Source organism: Phocoena sinus, chromosome 2 (genome assembly GCF_008692025.1).
Source record: "Phocoena sinus isolate mPhoSin1 chromosome 2, mPhoSin1.pri, whole genome shotgun sequence".
Lineage (NCBI taxonomy): Eukaryota > Metazoa > Chordata > Mammalia > Artiodactyla > Phocoenidae > Phocoena > Phocoena sinus.
In genome coordinates this window covers 93,409,863-93,431,737 of record NC_045764.1, presented here as the reverse complement: position 1 = coordinate 93,431,737, position 21,875 = coordinate 93,409,863, and the positions used below count along the sequence as shown (strand labels likewise).

The following is a 21,875-nucleotide window of genomic DNA, read 5'->3' as shown; positions in this document are numbered from 1 at the left end:
CACACGTGTATGCTTTTCAGTGGGTTAGTAATACAGAGTAGTGAAATTCCTGGGTCATAGCATTTGCCTATCTTCACCTTCCATATTTAATACCAGTTTTCTAAAGTTGTCCAATTTACACTCAAACCAGCAGTGAACGAGTGTTTAGTTGTTCCACACGTTTGCTAATACTTAGTATTGTCGGTCTTTTAAATTTTAGCTATTACCTTGTTGGGGTTTTTTTATTATTATTTATTTATTTTTGGCTGTGTTGGGTCTGCGTTTCTGCACAAGGGCTTTCTCTAGTTGCAGCAAGCGGGGTGCGGGGGGCACTCTTCATCGCGGTGGGCGGGCCTCTCACTATCGCGGCCTCTCTTGTTACGGAGCACAAGCTCCAGATGCGCAGGCTTAGTAGTTGTGGCTCACGGGTCTAGTTGCTCCGAGGCATGCGGGATCTTCCCAGACCAGGGCTCGAACCCCTGTACTGGCAGGCAGACTCTGAACCACTGCGCCACCAGGGAAGCCCTACCTTGTGGTTTTAATTTTAATTTTCCTGATCATTAATGAAGTTGAGCATTTGTTGATATGTTTATTAGCCATTTGGGTATCTTCTGTTGTGCAGTGCTTGTTCAGATCTCTTGCCTGTTCTTCTATTGGGTTGTCTGTCTGTCTTGCTGATTTGAAGGAATTCTTTGTATATTCTGGTTACCAGTTATATATGTGGTAAATATTTTCTCCCCTCACTATCATTTGACTTCATTCTCACAGTGGTGTCTTTTGATGAATAGAAGTTCTAAATTTAAATACAGTCTAGTTTTTCAGTCTTTTGCTTTTTGGTTATTGCTATATGAATACAGTTCAAGCCATCTTTTTCATAAATTATGAAGGAAGACACTTAAATTTAAGCTGCATTCAGGTGATTCTGATATTTGGAATTATCATAAACTCACATTATGCTAAACATGCCATCTAAGAGCTACACCTGAACCAATCAAGAACATGGTTGTCTTCTGTCAAGTCTCTAAGAATGGAGATTTTTTTTTTTCCCTGTTAATTTTATTTATTTATTTTTGGCTGCGTTGGGTCTTTGTTGCTGCGCACAGCCTTTCTCTAGTTGTGGCGAGCGGGGTCTACTCTTCATTGTAATGCGTGGGCTTCTCACTGTGGTGGCTTCTCGTTGTGGAGCACCGGCTCTAGGTGTGCAGGCTTCAGTAGTTGTGGCATGCAGGCTCAGTAGTTGTGGCACACGTGCTTCGTTGCTCTGTGGCATGTGGGATCTTCCCAGACTAGGACTCGAACCCGTGTTCACTGCATTGGCAGGTGGATTCTTAACCACTGTGCCACCCGGGAAGCCCTTATCTGTTCTCTCTTTTTTTTTTTTTTTTTTTACAGTACGCGGGCCTCTCACTGTTGTGGCCTCTCCATTGCGGAGCACAGGCTCCGGACGCGCAGGCTCAGCGGCCATGGCTCACGGGCCCAGCCTCTCCGCGGCATGTGGGATCTTCCCGGACCAGGGCACGAACCCATGTCCCCTGCATTGGCAGGCAGACTCTCAACCACTGTGCCACCGGGGAAGCCCATCTGTTGTCTTTTGAGTTAAATTTATCTTGCTTGTTAAATTGTCCAGATTTAAGTACATTTATTCTTGTGGCCATCAAAACTTGTTTGCTTTTACTAATACCTCATAATAGAAATCTTTTTGTTCTTCATTCTTTTCAACCTGAGCAGTCTTAACTCTATCAAAATAATCTGACTTTGGTATAGGCCTTATATTTATATGGAAGATTTCAAACTGAGCAAGGTAATTCCATGTTATTTATTCATTTGTGCATTCAGTGAGGTCTGGAATTGATTAAAATGGTGATCTTTATGGGACTTCCCTGGTGGTCCAGTGGTTAAGACTCCGCGATTTTAATGCAGGGAGTGTGGGTTCGATCCCTCATTGGGGAAATAAGATCCCACATGCCGCACAGCACCCCCCCCCCAAAAAAAAATGGTGATCTTTAAATTTCATACACTTCTATTAGAAGCAAACTGTGTGACTGCAAGCCGTCCTTGCCTAAGGTGGGGATACTTCTCTCATCTCAGTCCATTGTTTCTCTATCAGGAATGGAGGCTTATGGCAATTATTCTGTACCTTTGTTTCACTCCTGTCCCACCACCCCAAAACCCTGCTTTCTGGAGGGGAACAATGGGACTGAAACAGTTTAACCTTTCATCGATTTTTTTTTTTTTTTTAAAGTAGAGTTCTGGAAAGTCTGCATCCACTTGCCAGATATTTACCAAACACCTAAGATGTACCTAAGATTTATCATGTATCATGAGGTGTATACAAATAAATGAGACTTGGCCCCTATCCTTAAGGAATATAAAGCAGGGGAACAGAGGGATATAGTTGATCTAGTTAAGCTGTTCCGTCTCTTTTTTTTTTTTTTTTTAATTTTATTTTTTGGCTGCGTTAGGTCTTTGTTGCTGCACGCGGGCTTCTCTTGTGCGGAGCGCAGACTTCTCTTGTTGCGGAGCACAGGCTCTAGGTGTGTGGCCTTCAGTAGTTGCGGCGCGCGGGCTCTAGGGCACCCAAGGCTACAGTAGTTGTGGTGACAGACTTAGTTGCTCCACGGCGTGTGGGATGTTCCTGGACCAGGGATGGAACCCGTGTCCTCTGCATTGGCAGGCGGATTCTTAACCACTGCACCACCAGGGGAGTCCAAGCTGTTCTACTTTATAGAAGCAAGATAGTGCTGGCTCCTCCTAAAGTCTTTCTGATACAGCTATCTAGGTGAAAGGGAAGGCTGGTGAGAGATTTTTTTTCTTTTTCCTGCCATGGGTATGTCAGTGATTAAGCCAAAAGCCTAGCAAATAATTCTTAAAGAGATTTATTGTAAAACTATGTTTGCAGCTCTGTACTTTCTCTAGTGTTCTTCCTGATGGCCATCTGTACTTTTCAGTATTGAACACTAAGTAATGGCTATGCAGATGCAGCTTGAAGCAAACGCAGATACTTCAGTGGAAGAAGAGAGCTTTGGCCCACAACCTATTTCTCGATTAGAGGTATGTGCTTGGTTGTTAATTTTAGAATTATAGTGCTGGACAAGATTGTTCTACCTATTGGGAGAAATCACAACCTTTACATAAACCATTGGTTTACTACCTAAGGTCAAAATCCAAATTAGAGTTTTCAGGAGGGTTGTCAAGGATTCTGTGGAAAGGCTTAAGACAGTTGCTAAACACATCTGGCCAGATCTCTTTTTTTGTCAAGAATTCTTCTACTACATTATCATTTTTCTTTCTTAGAGCTGTATGTCAGAAACTAAGAAGCCCTATGATCCCATGGTAGAGTCTCTGCTATTTGTACTAAGTATGAAATTACTGTCCAGGGAATTACAATGGCCTGGGCCAGCTATGCAGGAAGGGGAGAGGAACAATGTCTCTCCACTGACCTCGATCTGTGCTGAAGTTACTAGGAAGACAGCTGTCATAGGCAGAGAGAAGGGCTTGGGGTTACGTTGTGAAAGTTCAAGACTCTGCACAAGAACATCAAGCACCAGAGCTGGGGCCTTGCACTATTTCTGTGCATTGTACAGAGGCCCCAGAGTGAGTGCACTTGACTTGGGCTGAAAGAAGCAGGATAAAAAGCTGAGAAAGCCTTCATTCTTCTGTCTCCTTATGCATATTCCTCCCGTTGCCCCCTAAGCTTCCACTCTCTGGAAGTTACTTAAACGGGTCTGTGATAAACATTGGAAAATTCAGAGTCATAACTTTTGGTTTCAGTGAGCATCCTTATACCCACACATATGTGTTGCTTTTTGCTTAAATATTAATAACAGACAGGTTTCTATGGGCAGGTACTATTCTCTCCCCTCTCCCAAACCTTCCCTGACCCCCAGATACATACACATCCCTCTAATAATTCATGCTGTCCTAGAAGTCATGGTTTTGGTGGCTAATAAAAATCAAAGCTGACTTTGTATATAGGGAGAAAGAAGTGCCTTTGGGTGGTTTGTTTTTGAGAAGTGGTATATAAATCCCTGACCAAAAGTAGTTTTCTCCATCTTTACTATCAATTGTTAAAACAGAGCTTTCCAGTCATTGTGCTACAAAAAGGTTATGCTAAGACATGCTTCCCTTAGCTCTGGGGCAGTCTTAGCTGTTTATCCCAGCTTAGTGTAAAACATATTTTTTTATGTGTGCTTGATGTGGAAAACATTGGGAAATGTTTAAAGTGGGCTTTTAGGGCCCAGGGTCTCAAAGTTCATTTAGAATCGTAGTCATAAAAGGTTTAGAGTTACAGGTTTAATCCAATTCATGACAAGAGTGTATTTTAATATACATAGTGCTAGTTTAAAACTCCTGGTTTTGCTCTCCAGAAAGTGAGCATAGAGGGAACCTACCTCAACATAATAAAGGCCATATACGACAAACCCACAGCAAACATCATTCTCAGTGGTGAAAAACTGAAAGCATTTCCTCTAAGATCAGGAACAAGACAAGGATGTCCACTCTTGCCACTATTATTCAACATAGTTTTGGAAGTCCTAGCCATGGCAGTCAGAGGAGAAAAAGAAATAAAAGGAATACAAATTGGAAAAGAAGAAGTAAAACTGTCACTGTTTGCAGGTGACATGATACTATACATAGAGAATCCTAAAGATGCCACCAGAAAACTACTAGAGCTAATCAATGAATTTGGTAAAGTTGCAGGACACAAAATTTATGCACAGAAATCTCTTGCATTCCTATACACTAACAATGAAAGATTAGAAAGAGAAATTAAGGAAACAATCCCATTCACCATTGCAACATAAAGAATAAAATACCTAGGAATAAACCTACCTAAGGAGGTAAAAGACCTCTACTCAGAAAACTATAAGACACTGATGAAAGAAATCAAAGATGACACAAACAGATTGAGAGACATACCATGTTCTTGGATTGGAAGAATCAATATTGTGAAAATGACTATACTACCCAAAGTAATCTACAGATTCACTGCAATCCCTATCAAACTACCAATGGCATTTTTTACAGAACTAGAACAAAAAAATCTTAAAATTTGTATGGAGACACAAAAGACCCCAAATAGCCAAAGCAGTCTTGAGGGAAAAAAATAGAGCTGGAGGAATCAGGCTCCCTGACTTCAGACTATACTACAAAGCTACAGTAATCAAGACAATATGGTACTGGCACAAAAACAGAAATATAGATCAATGGAACAGGATAGAAAGCTCAGAGATAAACCCCTGCACCTATGGTCAACTAATCTATGACAAACGAGGCAAGGATATACAGTGGAGGAAAGACAGTCTCTTCAATAAGTGGTGCTGGGAAAACTGGACAGCTACATGTAAAAGAATGAAATAACACTCCCTAACACCATACACAAAAATAAACTCAAAATTGATTAGAGACCTAAATATAAGACGGGACACTATAAAAAACTCTTAGAGGAAAACAGGAAGAACACTCTGACATAAATCACAGCAAGATCTTTTTTGATCCACCTCCTAGAGTAATGGAAATAAAAACAACAAATGGGACCTAATGAAACTTAAAAGCTTTTGCAAAGCAGAAGAAGCTACAAATAAGATGAAAAGACAACCCTCAAAATGGGAGAAAATATTTGCAAACGAATCAACAGACAAAGGATTAATCTTTAAAATATATAAACAGCTCATGCAGCTCAAAAAAAAAAAAAAAAAGCCCAATCCAAAAATGGGCAGAAGACCTAAATAGACATTTCTCCAAAGAAGACATACAGATGGCCAAGAAGCACATGAAAAGCTGCTCAACATCACTAATTATTAGAAAAATGCTAATCAAAACTACAATGAGGTATCACCTCACACTGGTGAGAATAGGCATCATCAGAAAATCTACAAACAACAAATGCTGGAGATGGTGTGGAGAAAAGGGAACCCTCTTGCACTGTTGGTGGGAATGTAAATTGATAGAGCCACTATGGAGAACAGTATGGAGGTTCCTTAAAAAAGTAAGAATAGGGCTTCCCTGGTGGCGCAGTGATTGAGAGTTCGCCTGCCGATGCAGGGGACATGGGTTCATGCCCCGGTCTGGGAAGAACCCACGTGCCGCGGAGCAGCTGGGCCCGTGAGCCATGGCCACTGAGCCTGCGAGTCCGGAGCCTTGCTCCGCAACGGGAGAGGCCACAACAGTGAGAGGCCCGCATACCAAAAAAAAAAAAAAAGTAAGAATAGAATTACCATATGACCCAGCAATCCCACTACTGGGCATATACCCAGAGAAAACCATAATTCAAAAAGACACATGCGGGCTTCCCTGGTGGCGCAGTGATTGAGAGTCCGCCTGCCGATGCAGGGGACACGGGTTCGTGCCCCGGTCCAAGAAGATCCCACATGCTTGCGTACAGCAAAAAAAAAAAAAAAAAAAAAGACACATGCACCCCAAAGTTCATTGCAGCACTATTTACAATAGCCAGGTCATGGAAGCACCCTAAATGCCCATCAACAGATGAATGGATAAAGAAGATGTGGGGGCTTCCCTGGTGGTACAGTGGTTAGGAATCCGCCTGCCAATGCAGGGGACACGGATTCGAGCCCTGGTCCGGGAAGATCCCACATGCCACGGAGCAACTGAGCCCATGCACCACAACTGAGCCTGCCCTCTAGAGTCCACGAGCCACAACTACTGAGCCCGTGTGCCACAACTACTGAAGCCTGCGTGGCTAGAGCCCGTGCTCCACAACAAGAGGAGCCACTGCAATGAGGAGCCTGCGCACCACAACGAAGAGTAGGCTCCGCTTGCTGCAACCAGAGAAAAGCCCACGCACAGCAATGAAGACCCAATGCAGCCAAAGATAAAATTAAAAGAATTTTTTTTTTAATTTAAAAAGATGTGGTACATATATACAATGGAATATTACTCAGCCATAAAAAGGAATGAAATTGGGTCATTTGTAGAGACATGGATGGATCCTAGAGACTGTCATACAGGTGTAGAGAACAAACATGGACACCAAGGGGGGAAAGTGGTGGTGGTGGTGGGATGAATTGGGAGATTGGGATTGGTATATATACACTAATATGTATAAAATAGATAACTAATAAGAACCTGCTGTATAAAAAATAAATAAAATTCAAAAAAAACCCCACTGGTTTTGATAATGAATAGGTTGATAATTTGTTATTAAATGCCTCAAATTTTAGGTCATACTTTTCAAAGCTTTTGCATATAATATCACAGTTAAAAAGAGCTCTGTGAAGTAGGTAGGACAAATAACCACATTAGACAGATGAGGGAATCGAAGCTTAAATTTATCCACAGTTTTCTTCACTTGCAGCAATGTGGCATACATGCCAATGATGTGAAGAAATTGGAAGAAGCTGGATTCCATACTGTGGAGGCTGTTGCCTATGCACCAAAGAAGGAGCTAATAAATATTAAGGGGATTAGTGAAGCCAAAGCTGATAAAATTCTGGTAAGTACTGTTTGTGTGACCGAGGGAGGCAGTAGTGGTACGAAAGGGTGTACAGTGAAAGGCTACGGTCTTCCTCCTTCCACCCCTCCTGTGTCACCCTCTTCCCCTTTCCAGAAGTGACTGCATTACCAGATGATTATCTTTGTATGTGCCTCCTTGCATAAATTGGGATTTTTCTTAGGGAATTGCAGTATCACAGGTTATGACATAAATATTGCTAAGTTGACTACCAGTTTGCACTCCCACCAGCAGTGAGTGGTATGTACCTTATCATTCTGGATATTATGATTTCATGCCTTAGAAATACACTCATTAGTATGCAGCCACAAAAAATAGTTTCAAAGAATATCCGTTGACATAGGAAAATATTACTGATATAAGAAAGCAGGTTAACAAAACATGTTTGTGTGCATATATGTTTTTGTTTTTAAAAATGTGTGTTTTTATATATGTATAGCACATACACTGGGGATAGATACACTAAAATATTAACGTTGTTTCTGGATGGTGAGAATGTGAGCAGTTTTTATTTTTGCCTCAATTTTCTGAAGTTTCTACAGTTTCTATGATAAACATGTATTAATTTAAATAGAAAAGCTGTTTTGCTTGAATATTAAAGTCATGTTAATTAGGCTCTCAGGGTGTATAATCTGTTAGTCAAGTAGTCATAAGCAAGATTCTTTAATAATAAGGAAAAATGTGATTATGAATCATACGCTTGTTTTTTTAACCTAAATAAATGACATAAAAGTGATTTCACTGGCTTAACCTAAATGAGGTAGTAACTTAATAACCCTTTATATTATATAGCACTTTAACTTTTTAAAACTTTTTTTTAATTGAATTTTTATTTTATATTGGCATATAGTTGATTTACAGTGTTGTGTTTCAGGTGTACAGCTAAGTGATTCATATACATATATCCACTCTTTTTCATATTCTTTTTCCATATAGGTTATTATAGAATATTGAGTAGAGTTCCCTTATAGCACTTTAACTTTGAAATCCCATCCCTTTCATATATACAGTATTCTCACTTAGCCTTCATAATGACACTGGGAAAGACAGGACCAGTATTATCTCTGTCTTACAGATAAGGAAACTTAGGCACAGTGATTCAATTATTTATCCAAAGCCATGCAGTTAATCACAGAACTAAGACTAGAATCCAATTATTTTCATCCTGATATACTGTGATCCTTTCTCATTTCCCTCCAAAGTCTTACAGCTACTATTCATTTTTCTTGCTTCATATATTCCTTTAGCATTCATACCCTGTGATTACATTTTATTTTATGCACTTATCCTTTGGTATTTACAGGCTATACCTTGGAGATAATAGCAGGTTAGGTTCCAGACCACCATAATAAAGCAAATATTGCAGTAAAGCGCCACGAATTTTGTTGTTTCCCAGTGTATATAAGTTGTGTTTATACTGTTTTGTAGTCTATTAAGTATACAATAGTATTATATCTACAAAAACAATGTACATACCTTAATTTAAAAATACTTCATTACTAGAAAATGCTAACCATCATCTGAGCCTTCAGTGATTTGTAGTCTTTTTGCTTGTGAGGGTCTTGCCTCCATGTCAGTGGCTGCTGACTGATCCGGGTGGTGGTTGCTGAAGGCTGGGGGGGCTGCAGCAATTTCTTAAAATAAGACAACAGTGAAGTTTGCCACGTAGATTGACTCTTCCTTTCATGAATGATTTCTCTGTAATATGCAGTGCTATTTGATAGCATTTTACCCACGTAGAAATTTTTCCAAAATTGGTAATCAATCCTCTCAGACCCTGGCACTGCTTTATCAACCAAGTTTATGTCATGTTCTAAATCTTTTGTTGTCATTTCACCAGGGTCTTCACAGCATCTTTACCAGGAGTAGATTCTATCTTAAGAAACCTCTCTTTGCTTATCCATAAGAAGAAACTCCTCATCCATGAAAGTTTTATCATGACACTGCAGCATTTCAGCCACACCTTCAAGCTCTACTTCTCATTCTTTTGTTACCGACCAGGGTTCTTGGCCTTCTTAATCAATGGAAATTGATCAGAGGCCAGACAAGAAATTCAGGCAAGGCTTTATTGGGGCCCCTGCTGCAGCAGGGGGGAGCGAGAACAAACAACAGGCTCCTTTGCTTGCTCGCTCCCTGAGTGGGGGTGAGCTTGTTCTTTACGTGGGGTGAGGGTAGGGGTGTGTCCAGGCGTCGGGCTGGAGGGGTGGCTTAGGTGGTTTGCCCATCCCTTAGTCCGTGTTTCTTGTAGGGCGCATGGCAGTACCTTCCTTTTGCTCCAGGCTCTTCAAAAGTGACAGTTGGGTTTTTTGGTCTCTTTGTATGTTTTGTCCAGAATTTGCCCTAATTGCGCATGCAGACAGTTATTTTTTGTCCCATACAGTTTCTTTGTATTTTGTTGCTCAAGGAGAGGTGTGTCCAGGTGCAAGCATTGCAGCACTGCAGCAAAGGGTCCCAGGTCCCAGCCTGTCTCACTTGTTTTTTCTACCACATCTGTATTTACTTCCTCTGTTGAAGTCTTGAACCTGTTAGAGTCACCATGAGGGTAAGAATCAACTTCTTCGAGACTTCTGTTTAATGGTATTTTGATCTTTTCCCATGAACCACGAATGTTGTTGTTTATATATATACTTTTTTTTTTTAACGAATGTTCATAATGGCACCTAGAATAGTGAATCCTTTTCAAAAGGTTTTCAGCTGACTGCCCAGATCCATCAGAGGAGTCACTATCTATGGCTACTATAGCCTTACAAGGTGTATTTCTTAAATAGTAAGACTTGAAAGGTGAAATTACTCCTTGATCCACAGGGTGCAGAATGGATGTTGTGTTAGCAGGCATGAAAACAACATTAAATCTCATTGTACATCTCCATCAGAGCTCTTGGGTGACCTGGTACATTGTCAATGAGCAATAAAATTTGAAAGGAATCTTTTTTCTAAGCAGTAGGTCTCAAAGTGGGTTTAAGATATTCAGTAAACCATGTTGTAAACCGATGTGCCATCATCCAGACTTTGTCATTGCATTTATAGAGCACAAGCAGAATAGATTTAGCATAATTCTTAAGGGCCCTAGGATTTTCAGAATGGTAAATGAACATTGGCTTCAACTTAAAGTCACCAGTGGCATTAGCCCCTAAAATGAGAGTCAACTGGTCCATTGAAACTTTGAAGCCAGGCATTGACTTCTCTTCTGTAGCTATGAAAGTCCTCAATGGCTTCTTCCAATATAAGACCATTTCGTCTACATTGAAAGTCTGTTGTTTAGGGTAGCCAGATTCATTCATTATCTTAGCTAGATCTTATGGATAACTTGCTGCAGCTTCTACATCAGCACTTGCTGCTTCACCTTGCTCTTGAATGTTATGGAGATGGCTTCTTTCCTTAAACCTTATGAACCAACCTCTGCTAGCTTCACACTTCTCTTCTGCGGCTTCCTCACCTCCCTCAGCCTTCACTGAGTTGAAGAGAGTAGGGTCTTGCTCTGGATTAGGCTTTGGCTAAAGGGAATGTTGTGGCTGCTTTGATCTTCTACCCAAACTACTAAAATTTTTTCCATGTCAGCAGTAACGCTGTTTCTCTTTCTTACCATTCATGTGTTCACTGGAGTAGCACTTTTAATTTCCTGCAAGAACTTCCTTTGCATTCACAACTTGGCTAACAGTTTGGCACAAGATGCCTCGCTTTCGGCCTATTTCAGCTTTCGACATGCCTTCCTCACCAAGCTTAATCATTTCTAGTTTTTTATTTAAAGTGAGAGATGTGCAACTTCACTCCTTTCCTCCTCTAACTTCACTTAGAGGCCACTGTAGGGTTATTAATTGGCCTAATTTCAATATTGTTGTGTCTCAAGGAATAGGGAGGCCTGAGGAGAGGGAAGATGGGGGAATTGCCAGTGGGTGGAGCAGTCAGAACACACAAAACATTTATCAATTAAGTTCAGTCTTATATAGGCGTGGTTTTTGGCAGCCCAAAACAATTATAGTAACATCAAAGACGACTGACCACAGATCACCATCACAAATGTAATAATAATGAAAAAGTTTGAAATACTGTGAGAATTACCAAAATGTGACACAGAGACATGAAGAGAGCAAATGCTTTTGGAAAAATGGTGCATATAGACTTGCTCAACACAGGGTTGCCACAAACCTTCAATTTGTAAAACGCAGTATCTGTGAAGCACAATAAAATGAAGGGCAATAAAATGAAGTACGCTTGTATGTTGTTACAGAGTTTATCTTTACTCTTGGAGTTTTCTGTAGTGCAAAGCAAGTATTTAATTTATAAAATTATATATTTATAGTTTGTGTTGACTATTGTTATACAGAAATTTTCTATGAAAAATAATCTTCAAACGCTAAAGAATCTTCAAAAAATGCATCCTACAGCTTCAGTACATGTAGTTCTGCCACATAACCTAGTCAGATGGACAATATCTGAGATTTATTTAATACCATATAATAATATATATACAACCCAGTAAATTCTGTTTTATTGTGTATCATACTAAGAGCTTTGATTTTTTTTTTTTTTTGGCGGTACACGGGCCTCTCACTGCTGTGGCCTCTCCCACTGCGGAGCACAGGCTCCGGACGCGCAGGCTCAGCGGCCATGGCTCACGGGCCCAGCCGCTCTGTGGCATGTGGGATCTTCCTGGACCGGGGCACGAACCCGTGTCTCCTGCATCGGCAGGTGGACTCTCAACCACCGCACCATCAGGGAAGCCCCGAGCTTTGAATTTTTAAGCACTGTTATTTTATAGTATTAATTCAGTGGGCTCAAAAATTATAAGTAATTCTTAATTTAAACCCTTAAAGATGTTGCCATCCATGAAGTATGAAGTTGTCATTTATTGGATTGCTCAAATAAATTGTTGAAGTGGTGACTTAATTGAATAAGTAAGAATTCTGAATACCTAATGCCTCTGAAAGATTGTGATATTAAGCCAGTAGGTGTCCCTAAAGTCTATATGTTGCTGATTTCTGGGCATCTGTTTTTGTGACTGAACAAATCCTGACCTTTGCTTATGCCTTGTCAGACATAAAAAACTCCTTGTCAGACATTGAAAACTCCTACAGATTTAAGACAGATGAAAGCAAGCTTATATAAACAAAATAATAGAAGTCAAGTTCTGCCAGATTAGGCAGTTGGCATGGTTTTTACTTCAGATTTCACTTTGGTTATAATCTGTTCCTTTAAGAGCTCATAGACTAGAAAATGTCGAGCTTAAAATGACAAGAAGGGAAAACATCTCCTATGAGTTTGGTTTTTTTCCTTCACATTTTTGATTAAAATTTTTGAACTTACTGGGAAGTTGAAAGAATGTTACAATGAACACTAATTTATCCACCACCTAGACACTGCTATTAACATTTTAATATACTTTTTTATCTCTCTATCCAGCCATCAGTCCATCTGGGATTTTTTTTATGCTTTTCGAAGACAGTTGTAGATGTCAGTACACTTCCCCTAAATATTTTAGCATATATTAACTAGAGTTAAATATTGGTTTATAGTTCTTATCCCTTCTCTTTAGTATTTTTATTTTCTAATTTTCATTCATCCTGAAGATTAGTAAAAGTTATAGGAAAAAAGAAGGAAAGAAAATTCTCAAAGAAATAATACAAGATTTCCCAGAGCTAAAGGGAAGCAGAAGTCTAAGGCCCCACAGAGTGTCAAAGACGCACACCTAGACTCCTCAGTGTGAAATTTTCAGTATACCAATTATAAGGAGAAGATTCTGAAAGATTTCAGAGAAAAATGTAAGTGACCTCTAAAGGAACAAAAATCAAAAAGATAGCACATTTCTTATTAGAAATCTGGATGGTAGAAGCTAGTAGAGCAGTGCCTTCAAAATTCTGAGGGTAAATAATTTTAAACCTAGAATTCTATTTGTAGCAATATTATTCACCCAGTGTTAGAGCAGAATACAACATTTTCAGAAATACAAGAATTCAGAACATTTTTCTCTCATCCTATTCTTTCTTAGGAAGTTACTTGAGGTTATACTTTACTAAAATGAGGGCAGGAAACATAGGATCTAGGTTGGAGAGACTCCAACTCAAATAGTCAGTGAAGGAAAGCCCTGGACAGTAGATAGCCTGGAGAGCAGATAGCCCCATTTGCAGAAGAAAAGGATACCTTCAGGGGGGAAAAGGATTAGCAGAATACCTAGTAAGATTGAGAGGTTGGAAAATTTGAGAAATGATAAAGTCAAAGAATACTAGAGAAAGACATTCCTCAGATATAATATCAAGGTAAAATGGAGCATGATTTTGAAACTAGTGGCATATAAAAAAGAATTCATTTGAATTTGACAGAAACCTTTGAGAGACATTGGTTGTTAACATTGGAAGCTTAGTGAAGGAATTGTATTTCTAGCACACCATTTGGTTCTGCAACAACTATAATATAAACATTGTAAGGAGTTTTCACGTGAAGTATTAAGCATATAGAGAAGTTTAGAGAATAATGCAAACCCACGATTCAGCTATTTACTGGTTTTCTCCCTTTGTGGAAAGTTTTTAAATTACAAGTTTAATCTCAACTTGCTATAGATCTATCCAGATTTTCTCCTCCCTCCCTCCCTCCCTCCCTTCCTCCCTTCCTCCCTTCCTTCCTTCCTTCCTTCCTTCCTTCCTTCCGACTCAAACAATTTATTTTACTGAATTTAGATTCAAGCTCAGCTAATCATTTGGGGCCTGGACTTGGATTCTTTTTCTACTTCAGTGAGTTCTGATAGTTTGTGTCTTTCTAGGGATTTCTGTATTTCTTATAAGTTATCTGTTGGCATATATTTATTTTTGTAATGTTGGTAGTAATGTCCCCTCTTTCATTTCTGATTTTAGTGATTTGAGTCTTTTTAAATCAATTTTGCTTATTTTTTCAAGGAACCAACTTCAGGTTTCGATGATTTTTCTCTATTGTATTTCTATTCTCTATTTTACTAGTTTCTACTCAAATTGTATCTTCTTCCTTCTTGCTTTATGTTTAGTTTGCTCTTTCTTCAGTAACTTAAGGTGGGAAGGTTACGTTATTGATTTAAGAGCTCTCTAATATAGGCATTTACAGCTATAAATCTCCCTTTAAGCACTGCTTTTGCTGCATCCCATACGTTTTGGTATGTTTTGTTTTCATTTTCATTCATCTCAATGAATTTACTAAATCCCCTTGTGATTTCTTTGATTCATTGGTTATTTAGGAATGTAATGTTTAATTTCCATGTATTTGTGAATGCATTTATTTATTATTTTTTATAAATTTATTTATTTTTGGCTGCATTGGGTCTTCGTGCTGTGCACAGCCCTCCTCTAGTTGCGACAAGCGGGGGCTACTCTTCATTGCAGTGCGTGGGCGTCTCATTGCAGTGGCTTCTCTTGTGGAGCATGGGCTCTAGTTGCCCGGGCTTCAGCAGTTGTGGCTCATAGGCTCAGTAGTTGTGGCTCGCGGGCTCTAGAGCGCAGGCTCAGTAGTTGTGGCGCACAGGCTTAGTTGCTCCACAGCATGTGGGATCTTCCCAGATCAGGACTTGAACCCGTGTCCCCTGCATTGGCAGGCGGATCCTTAACCACTGCACCACCAGAGAAGCCTGATAACTTTTTAAAGAGAGATCATTCTGGAAATTTTGTTAGATGTTATCTCTTCCCACTGTATGCCTGGTTTTTACTAAGCATATTTCATCGATTTGGCATTTCTTATTTTTCCCCAGACTGAGGCAGCTAAATTAGTTCCAATGGGTTTCACCACTGCAACTGAGTTCCACCAAAGGCGGTCTGAGATCATACAGATTACTACCGGCTCCAAAGAGCTTGACAAACTACTTCAAGGTATAGTAATCCCTTATCCTGTGCTGTGAACTGCGGTTAGCAAAGCATCAGGTTATAGAATATAACTAAATAAAATATTTGGGTCGGGTTTATGTGTTAGATAGAATTAAGAAATAAAGAGAAGTATTCACAATGAAGAAGGAAGACTGCTGGAGGGTGGTACTTGACTTAAAAAATACTAAAATTATCTGCCAATTAAATAATTTAATCTCCATTTAATATTGCATTCTGAGAGTAAGCTCCCTCTGCCTAAAGAATAATTATAACCTTTTATCTACCACAAGGTAGAAAATCTGATTACTGGTTAAAACACTCCACGCTTGAATACTACTTTGTAGGATCAATACATTGTAGTGCACACTAATCTTCAGGACTTTATGGAAAGCTGTAAAGGTTTTGAACTTTTGAAAGCACTGCTGTTTTAATTTTTGCAGAGTTAGATTTGGTCCTTGTTGCTTCCCCAAATATTCGATTATTCAAGTTTCCTTTTTTTTTAGGGCACAAAATAGCATGGGTTCAGGAATCACACTCAAATTTGAGCGTTTGCTTTCTCTCCTGTTCCCCCCTCAGCATTTACTGGCTGTATTACATGGTGCAGACTACTTATTGTGGTCTACGCCTCGGTTTTCTTATGTTCATAATGAGGACAAAAAGACTTCCTACCGGGACTTCCCTGGTGGCACAGTGGTTAAGAATCCGCCTGCCAATGCAGTGGACATGGGTTCAAACCCTGGTCCAGGAAGATCCCACATGCCGCGGAGCAACTAAGCCCATGGGCCACAACTACTGAGCCTGCGCTCTAGAGCCCACGAGCCACAACTACTGAGCCCACACGCCTAGATCCCGTGCTCCACAACAAGAGAAGCCACTGCAATGAGAAGCCTGTGCACCACAACGAAGAGTAGCTCCCGCTCACCACTAGAGAAAGCCTGCGCGTAGCAACGAAGACCCAATACAGCCATAAATAAATAAATTTATTTAAAAAAAAAAAGACTTCCTACCTTATAAGTTATTGGAATTAAATGAATTGATATATATATAAATACATAGCACAATGCCAGATACACAAGAGACATTTGGTAAACATTAGATATTATTTATAATTTATTTTTTGAAATGACTGCTTATTGACTTGTGATGGCATAGTTCTGTATATTGATTTGTGGTGATAGTGAAATGAAGCTACAGATGGGATAAAATTGCATAGAACTACACACACACAAATGAGTGCATATATACCTGGAGAAATCTGAATAAGCTCTGTGGATTGTATCCATGTCAGTTTTCTGATATTGATACTGTATTATAGTTATGTAAAACGTTAACAATGAGGGAGGCTGGGTGAAGAATTCACAGGCCCTCTCTGTACATTTCTTTGAAATTTTCTATGAATCTAGAATTATTCCAAAATAAAAAGTATTTTTAAAATTACTGCTTGTTGAAAATTGGGGTTCTAAATTATGTAAACATCTTTCTGATGAGCTAGGACATTTCCTTTTTTTATAAATATAAGTTTATTTATTTTTGGCCACATTGGGTCTTCATTGCTGCGTGTGGGCTTTCTCTAGTTGCGGTGAGTGGGGGCTACTCTTCATCGCAGTACGTGGGCTTCTCATTGCGGTGGCTTCTCGTTGCAGAGTATCCGCTCTAGGCACACGGGCTTCAGTAGTTGTGGCACGCAGGCTCAGTAGTTGTGGCTTGTGGGCTCTAGAGTGCAGGTTTAGTAGTTGTGGTGCACGGGCTTAGTTGCTCTGCAGTGTGTGGGATCTTCCCGGACCAGGGATCAAACCCATATCCCCTGCACTGGCAGGTGGATTCTTGACCATTGCACCACCAGGGAAGTCCCCCTAGGACATTTCTATGATTATTGTTTCTAAATATTTGTATTGTGCTAAGAAGGTGTTTCTTATTGCTCTTCTATTAGGAGGAATTGAGACTGGATCCATCACAGAGATGTTTGGAGAATTCCGAACTGGGAAGACCCAGATCTGTCATACGTTGGCTGTAACATGCCAGGTGAGCTGTTGGGGCTCTAACTAATCAGATCAGCAAGAATGTGTTGATTCCGGTTATTAGCAAGCATCTGTTAGCATGGGCAAAAAATGCACTTTCACTGTTTTCAGGAATGCTATAGCTAGGGGAACTTCCCGGGCCATCCAGTGGTTAAGACTCTGTGCTTCCACTGCAAGGTTCGATTCCTGGTTGGGGAACTAAGATCCTGCATGCCACATGGCTCGGCCAAAAAAGAAAGAAAAGAATACTATAGCTAGTTAGAAGATAGACTGCTACTGCAAAACTTCCACAGCTTAGAAACTTTCAGATTATTAATTTCACATACTTTCTTACCAACCACCAGGCCTCCCTGGCTTCACCTGCCCTCTTCACTAGTTTATATTGTATGATTCATCATTAAATGATTCTTCATTAAAGTCATTCCTTTACAGATACCCTCAGATTTACATCCCCCATCTGAAGAGATGCCATTCCTAGATAAACCCTATCTGTCTTTTCAGTGCCTGTTCCCAAATAGCTGATCATACTGGAGAAAAATCCTAACATAAAGGTGATTGGCATCACTTTAAATTCAAGATGACAGATTTTAAGTTAACATTTGATACTGCTTGGCAGACCTACTGAATTTCTCCTCTGAAAAAGGTTGAATTCAGACAGACTTTTTCCCACTCAGTACGACAGTTATCTTGTACTTTGTCCTTTCTTCTCAAACCTTCATGCTTCTCTTCAACCCTCACTCTTAGCCAAATGACCTAACCTGTTCTTCACATCAAAACTACAAAACCCGGGCTTCCCTGGTGGCGCAGTGGTTGAGAGTCCGCCTGCCAATTCAGGGGACACGCGTTCATGCCCCGGTCCGGGAAGATCCCACATGCCACAGAGCGGCCCGTGAGCCATGGCCGCTGAGCCTGTGCGTCTGGAGCCTGTGCTCTGCAACAGGAGAGGCCACAGCAGTGAGAGGCCCGCGTACCGCAAAAAAAAAAAAAAAAAAAACTACAAAACCCACCTACCTTTTTTTTAAAATTGATTTTATGAAGTATAGTTGATTTACAATGTTTTGTTAATTTCTGCTGTATAGCAAAGTGATTCAGTTATACTAATATATACATTCTTTTTCATATTCTTTTCCATTATGGTTTATCACAGGATATTCTTTTTTTTAATATTTATTTATTGTTAATTTTTATTTTTCTATTTTTCTTTTTGGCTGTGTCGGGTCTTAGTTGCGGCACACGGGATCTCTTCATTGAGGCATGCGGGATCTTTCGTTTCGGCGCGCGGGCTCCAGGGCGCACATGGGTTCTGTAGTTTGTGGCACATGGGCTCTCTCATTGAGGCACGCCAGCTCAGTAGTTGTGGCAGGTGGGCTTAGTTGCCCCATGGCATGTGGGATCTTAGTTCCCTGACCAGGGATCGAACCCATGTCCCCTTCATTGGAAGGTGGATTCTTTACCACTGGGCCACCAGGGAAGTCCCTATCACAGGGTACTGAATGTAGTTCCCTGTGCTATACAATAGGACCCTTTTGTTTATCCATTCTATATATAATAGTTTGCATCTGCTAATCCTAAACTCCCAGTCCATCTCCCCCCCCGCACCCCTCCATCGCCCCCCACCTCCAGCAACCAGAAGTTGGTTCTCTATGTCTTTGAGTCTATTTCTGTTTCGTAGATAGGTTCATTTGTGTCATATTTTAGGTTCCACGTGTAAGTGATATCATATGGTATGTCTTTCTCTTTCTGACTTATTTCACTTAGTATGATAATCTCCAGGTCCATCCATATTGCTACAAATGACAATAAAAAATACCCCTCAGCCCAACAATGTATTACTTTGGTAAACTCTAAAAAGGATTTTGGAGAGAGAGACAGTTTTATGGAAAGATGAGTTCAAAGTTAGAGATGGTGGGTTTGAGGTGTTTTGAACAAAATGGCATTACAGATCTTCCTTGATATACGATGAGGTGACATCCTGATAAACCCATCGTAAATTGAAAGTCATAGGTCACAAATGCATTTAATACACCTAACCTACTGAACATTGTAACTTAGCCCAGCCTACCTTAAACATGCTCAGAGCACTTACATAAGCCTACAGTTGGGCAAAATCATCTAATACAAAGCCTACTTTTTTATAAAGTATTGAATATCTTATATGTAGTTTATTGAATACTACACTGAAAGTGAAAAACAGAATGGTTGTAAGTGTACCAGCTGTTTACCCTTTGGCTCAGGCAGCTGCCTGGGAGCACGGCACACTGCTGCTGCCCAGCATCATGAAAGTATCGTACGGCATATTGCTAGCCTGGGAAAAGATGGAAATTTAAATTTTGAAGTATGGTTTCTACTGAATTTGTATCACTGTTGCACCATGGTAAAGTTGAAAGATTGTAAGTCGAGCCATAGTTAAGTTGGGGACTATCTGTATTTGAATCTAGATAGATTATACTCACTTCTCCCATGGGCAAACTTACTGATGGAGTTGGAGAATAACTGAAAGGAAATCTGCCTCCTTTTAGTTTTTTTTTTTTTTTTTTTTTTGCGGTATGCGGGCCTCTCACTGTTGTGACCTCTCCCGTTGCGGAGCACAGGCTCCGGACGCGCAGGCTCAGCGGCCATGGCTCACGGGCCCAGCTGCTCCGCGGCATGCGGGATCTTCCCAGACCGGGGCACGAACCCGTGTCCCCTGCATCGGCAGGCGGACTCTCAACTACTGCGCCATCAGGGAAGCCCTCTGCCTCCTTTTATCATTATGACAGAGGGGGCTTCCTAGTATCTTTCCTTTCAGTGTGAATTCTTATCATCTCAACAAAATAAGAGTCATTGTTGGAACTCATTTATAAATTTAAACATCAAATATAAATTGTTCTCTTTTGTGTTTTTTTCCCTTATAAAACAAGTTATGAACTATCCTTCATAATTTATTCTGTATTCAAATAGCACTTTACAAAAAATGTTTATTACATTATTGTAATGCAGTGCTATAGTTAAAGATGGTATGTGCCATAAAAAAAAAATATATGGATTTTGTTGGGATCCTGTGTCTTGGGTAGGGTTCACATTTTAGTGAAACACATATATGTGCAGAGGCTAATATTATGAGACTGATTTTCTGAAGTTACCCAAGAAAATCTGTCTCCTCATTTTTTCATGTTACAGATATGTCCATCAGTCAATACTTCTGTCTTGAAGTGGTGAATACCATTTCTTTCTTTCAATATTTATTTATGTATTTAGGCTGCACCAGGTCGTAGTTGCGGCATGTGAACTCTTAGTTGCAGCATGCATGCAGGATCTAGTTCCCTGACCAGGGATCAAAGCTGGGCTCCTTGCATTGGGAGTGTGGAGTCTTACCCACTGGACCACTAGGGAAGTCCCGCCATTTCTTGAGATAGGAAAATATTTTGCTTTTTCATGAATAAAAGTTTATCTAATAGCTAGAGGCCCAACTTCATGGTCTTCTGTTTTTCTCATCATTTTCCTTTCTCACTTGTCATCTTAATTGTGTTTCTCTCCTCAGTTGCTCTACTGATCTTTTCATTGCAACTAAAATGTCACCATATGACAGCCACGTTAGGATTCCAGTATCAAGTAGACCTAAGCCATGTTGGCTCTATCTCATACATAACTCCTAGTAGAAAAAGAGTTAGGGGGATAGGAGAACTTTTAGGATAAGAGGGGAAGCAATGAGAAGAGGAAGAGTGGTATAGTAAGCTGTAGAAGCTATAGCTTATTGCCCAAAGCACCATTAGAAAATTGTTAGCTAAAGGGAAATAGGAGTGTTTAAAATATCACCCAGACATGGGTCATTTGACATGATATGTGACCTTTTTAAATAGAAATGATTTCCCCATGTTGTTTTGAGTTTTTTTTAATCTTATTTTTTTTTAATTGTTATATTTATTTTATTTTTGGCTGCATTAGGTCTTCGTTGCTGCGTGCAGGCTTTCTCTAGTTGTGTTGAGCGGGGGCTACTCTTCGTTGCAGTGCGCGGGCTTCTCACTGTGGTGACTTTTGTTGTGGAGCACGGGCTCTAGGTGCAGGCTTCAGTAGTTGTGGCTCGCGGGCTCTAGAGCGCAGGCTCAGTAGTTGTGGCGCATGGGCTTAGTTGCTCCGTGGCATGTGGGATCTTCCCGGACCAGGGCTTGAACCCATGTCCCCTGCATTGGCAGGTGGATTCTTAACCACTGTACCACCAGGGAAGCCCCCCCACCCCATGTTGTTTTGACAGGGATTCATGTGGAATAAATATTTCAAGTACATTACACAATATAGTTGCCATGGCAACTCAGCCTATCACACTGATGCTCTTAAGTTGTACAAACAGACTCCTATATTGGAAATGTTTATTAAGTTGTCAGATAATGCCTATTAATAAACTGAAGGAAAATTCTAAAATAAATATATCCTCTATAAAAATAACTGAACATTCACAGTTGGCTGAATAACTACGGATCTTTGATATTTTTTTCAGAGAAAAACAATTCTAATTCATTAATAATAGAAAGGATTACATGTCACCAGCCTAAGAGCTGGAACCAGAGGTATAGGGAGGGTGTTAGATTACTATTTAAATCTAAACATTATCAC

General features: G+C 40.1%; 1 protein-coding gene across 3 annotated transcripts in view; it reads left to right on the top strand.

Moving 5' to 3' along the window:
- RAD51 (RAD51 recombinase) overlaps positions 1-21,875 on the top strand; it is a 34,343-nt gene that overhangs the window by 1,212 nt on the left and 11,256 nt on the right. For all 3 annotated transcript variants that reach the window (XM_032623385.1, XM_032623384.1, XM_032623386.1), the window contains exons 2-5: positions 2,928-3,030; positions 7,295-7,432; positions 15,156-15,273; positions 17,198-17,289. In XM_032623385.1, coding sequence (XP_032479276.1) covers positions 2,944-3,030; positions 7,295-7,432; positions 15,156-15,273; positions 17,198-17,289 — 435 coding nt within the window. In that variant the 5' untranslated portion in view covers positions 2,928-2,943. The remainder of the gene's footprint in view (positions 1-2,927; positions 3,031-7,294; positions 7,433-15,155; positions 15,274-17,197; positions 17,290-21,875) is intronic.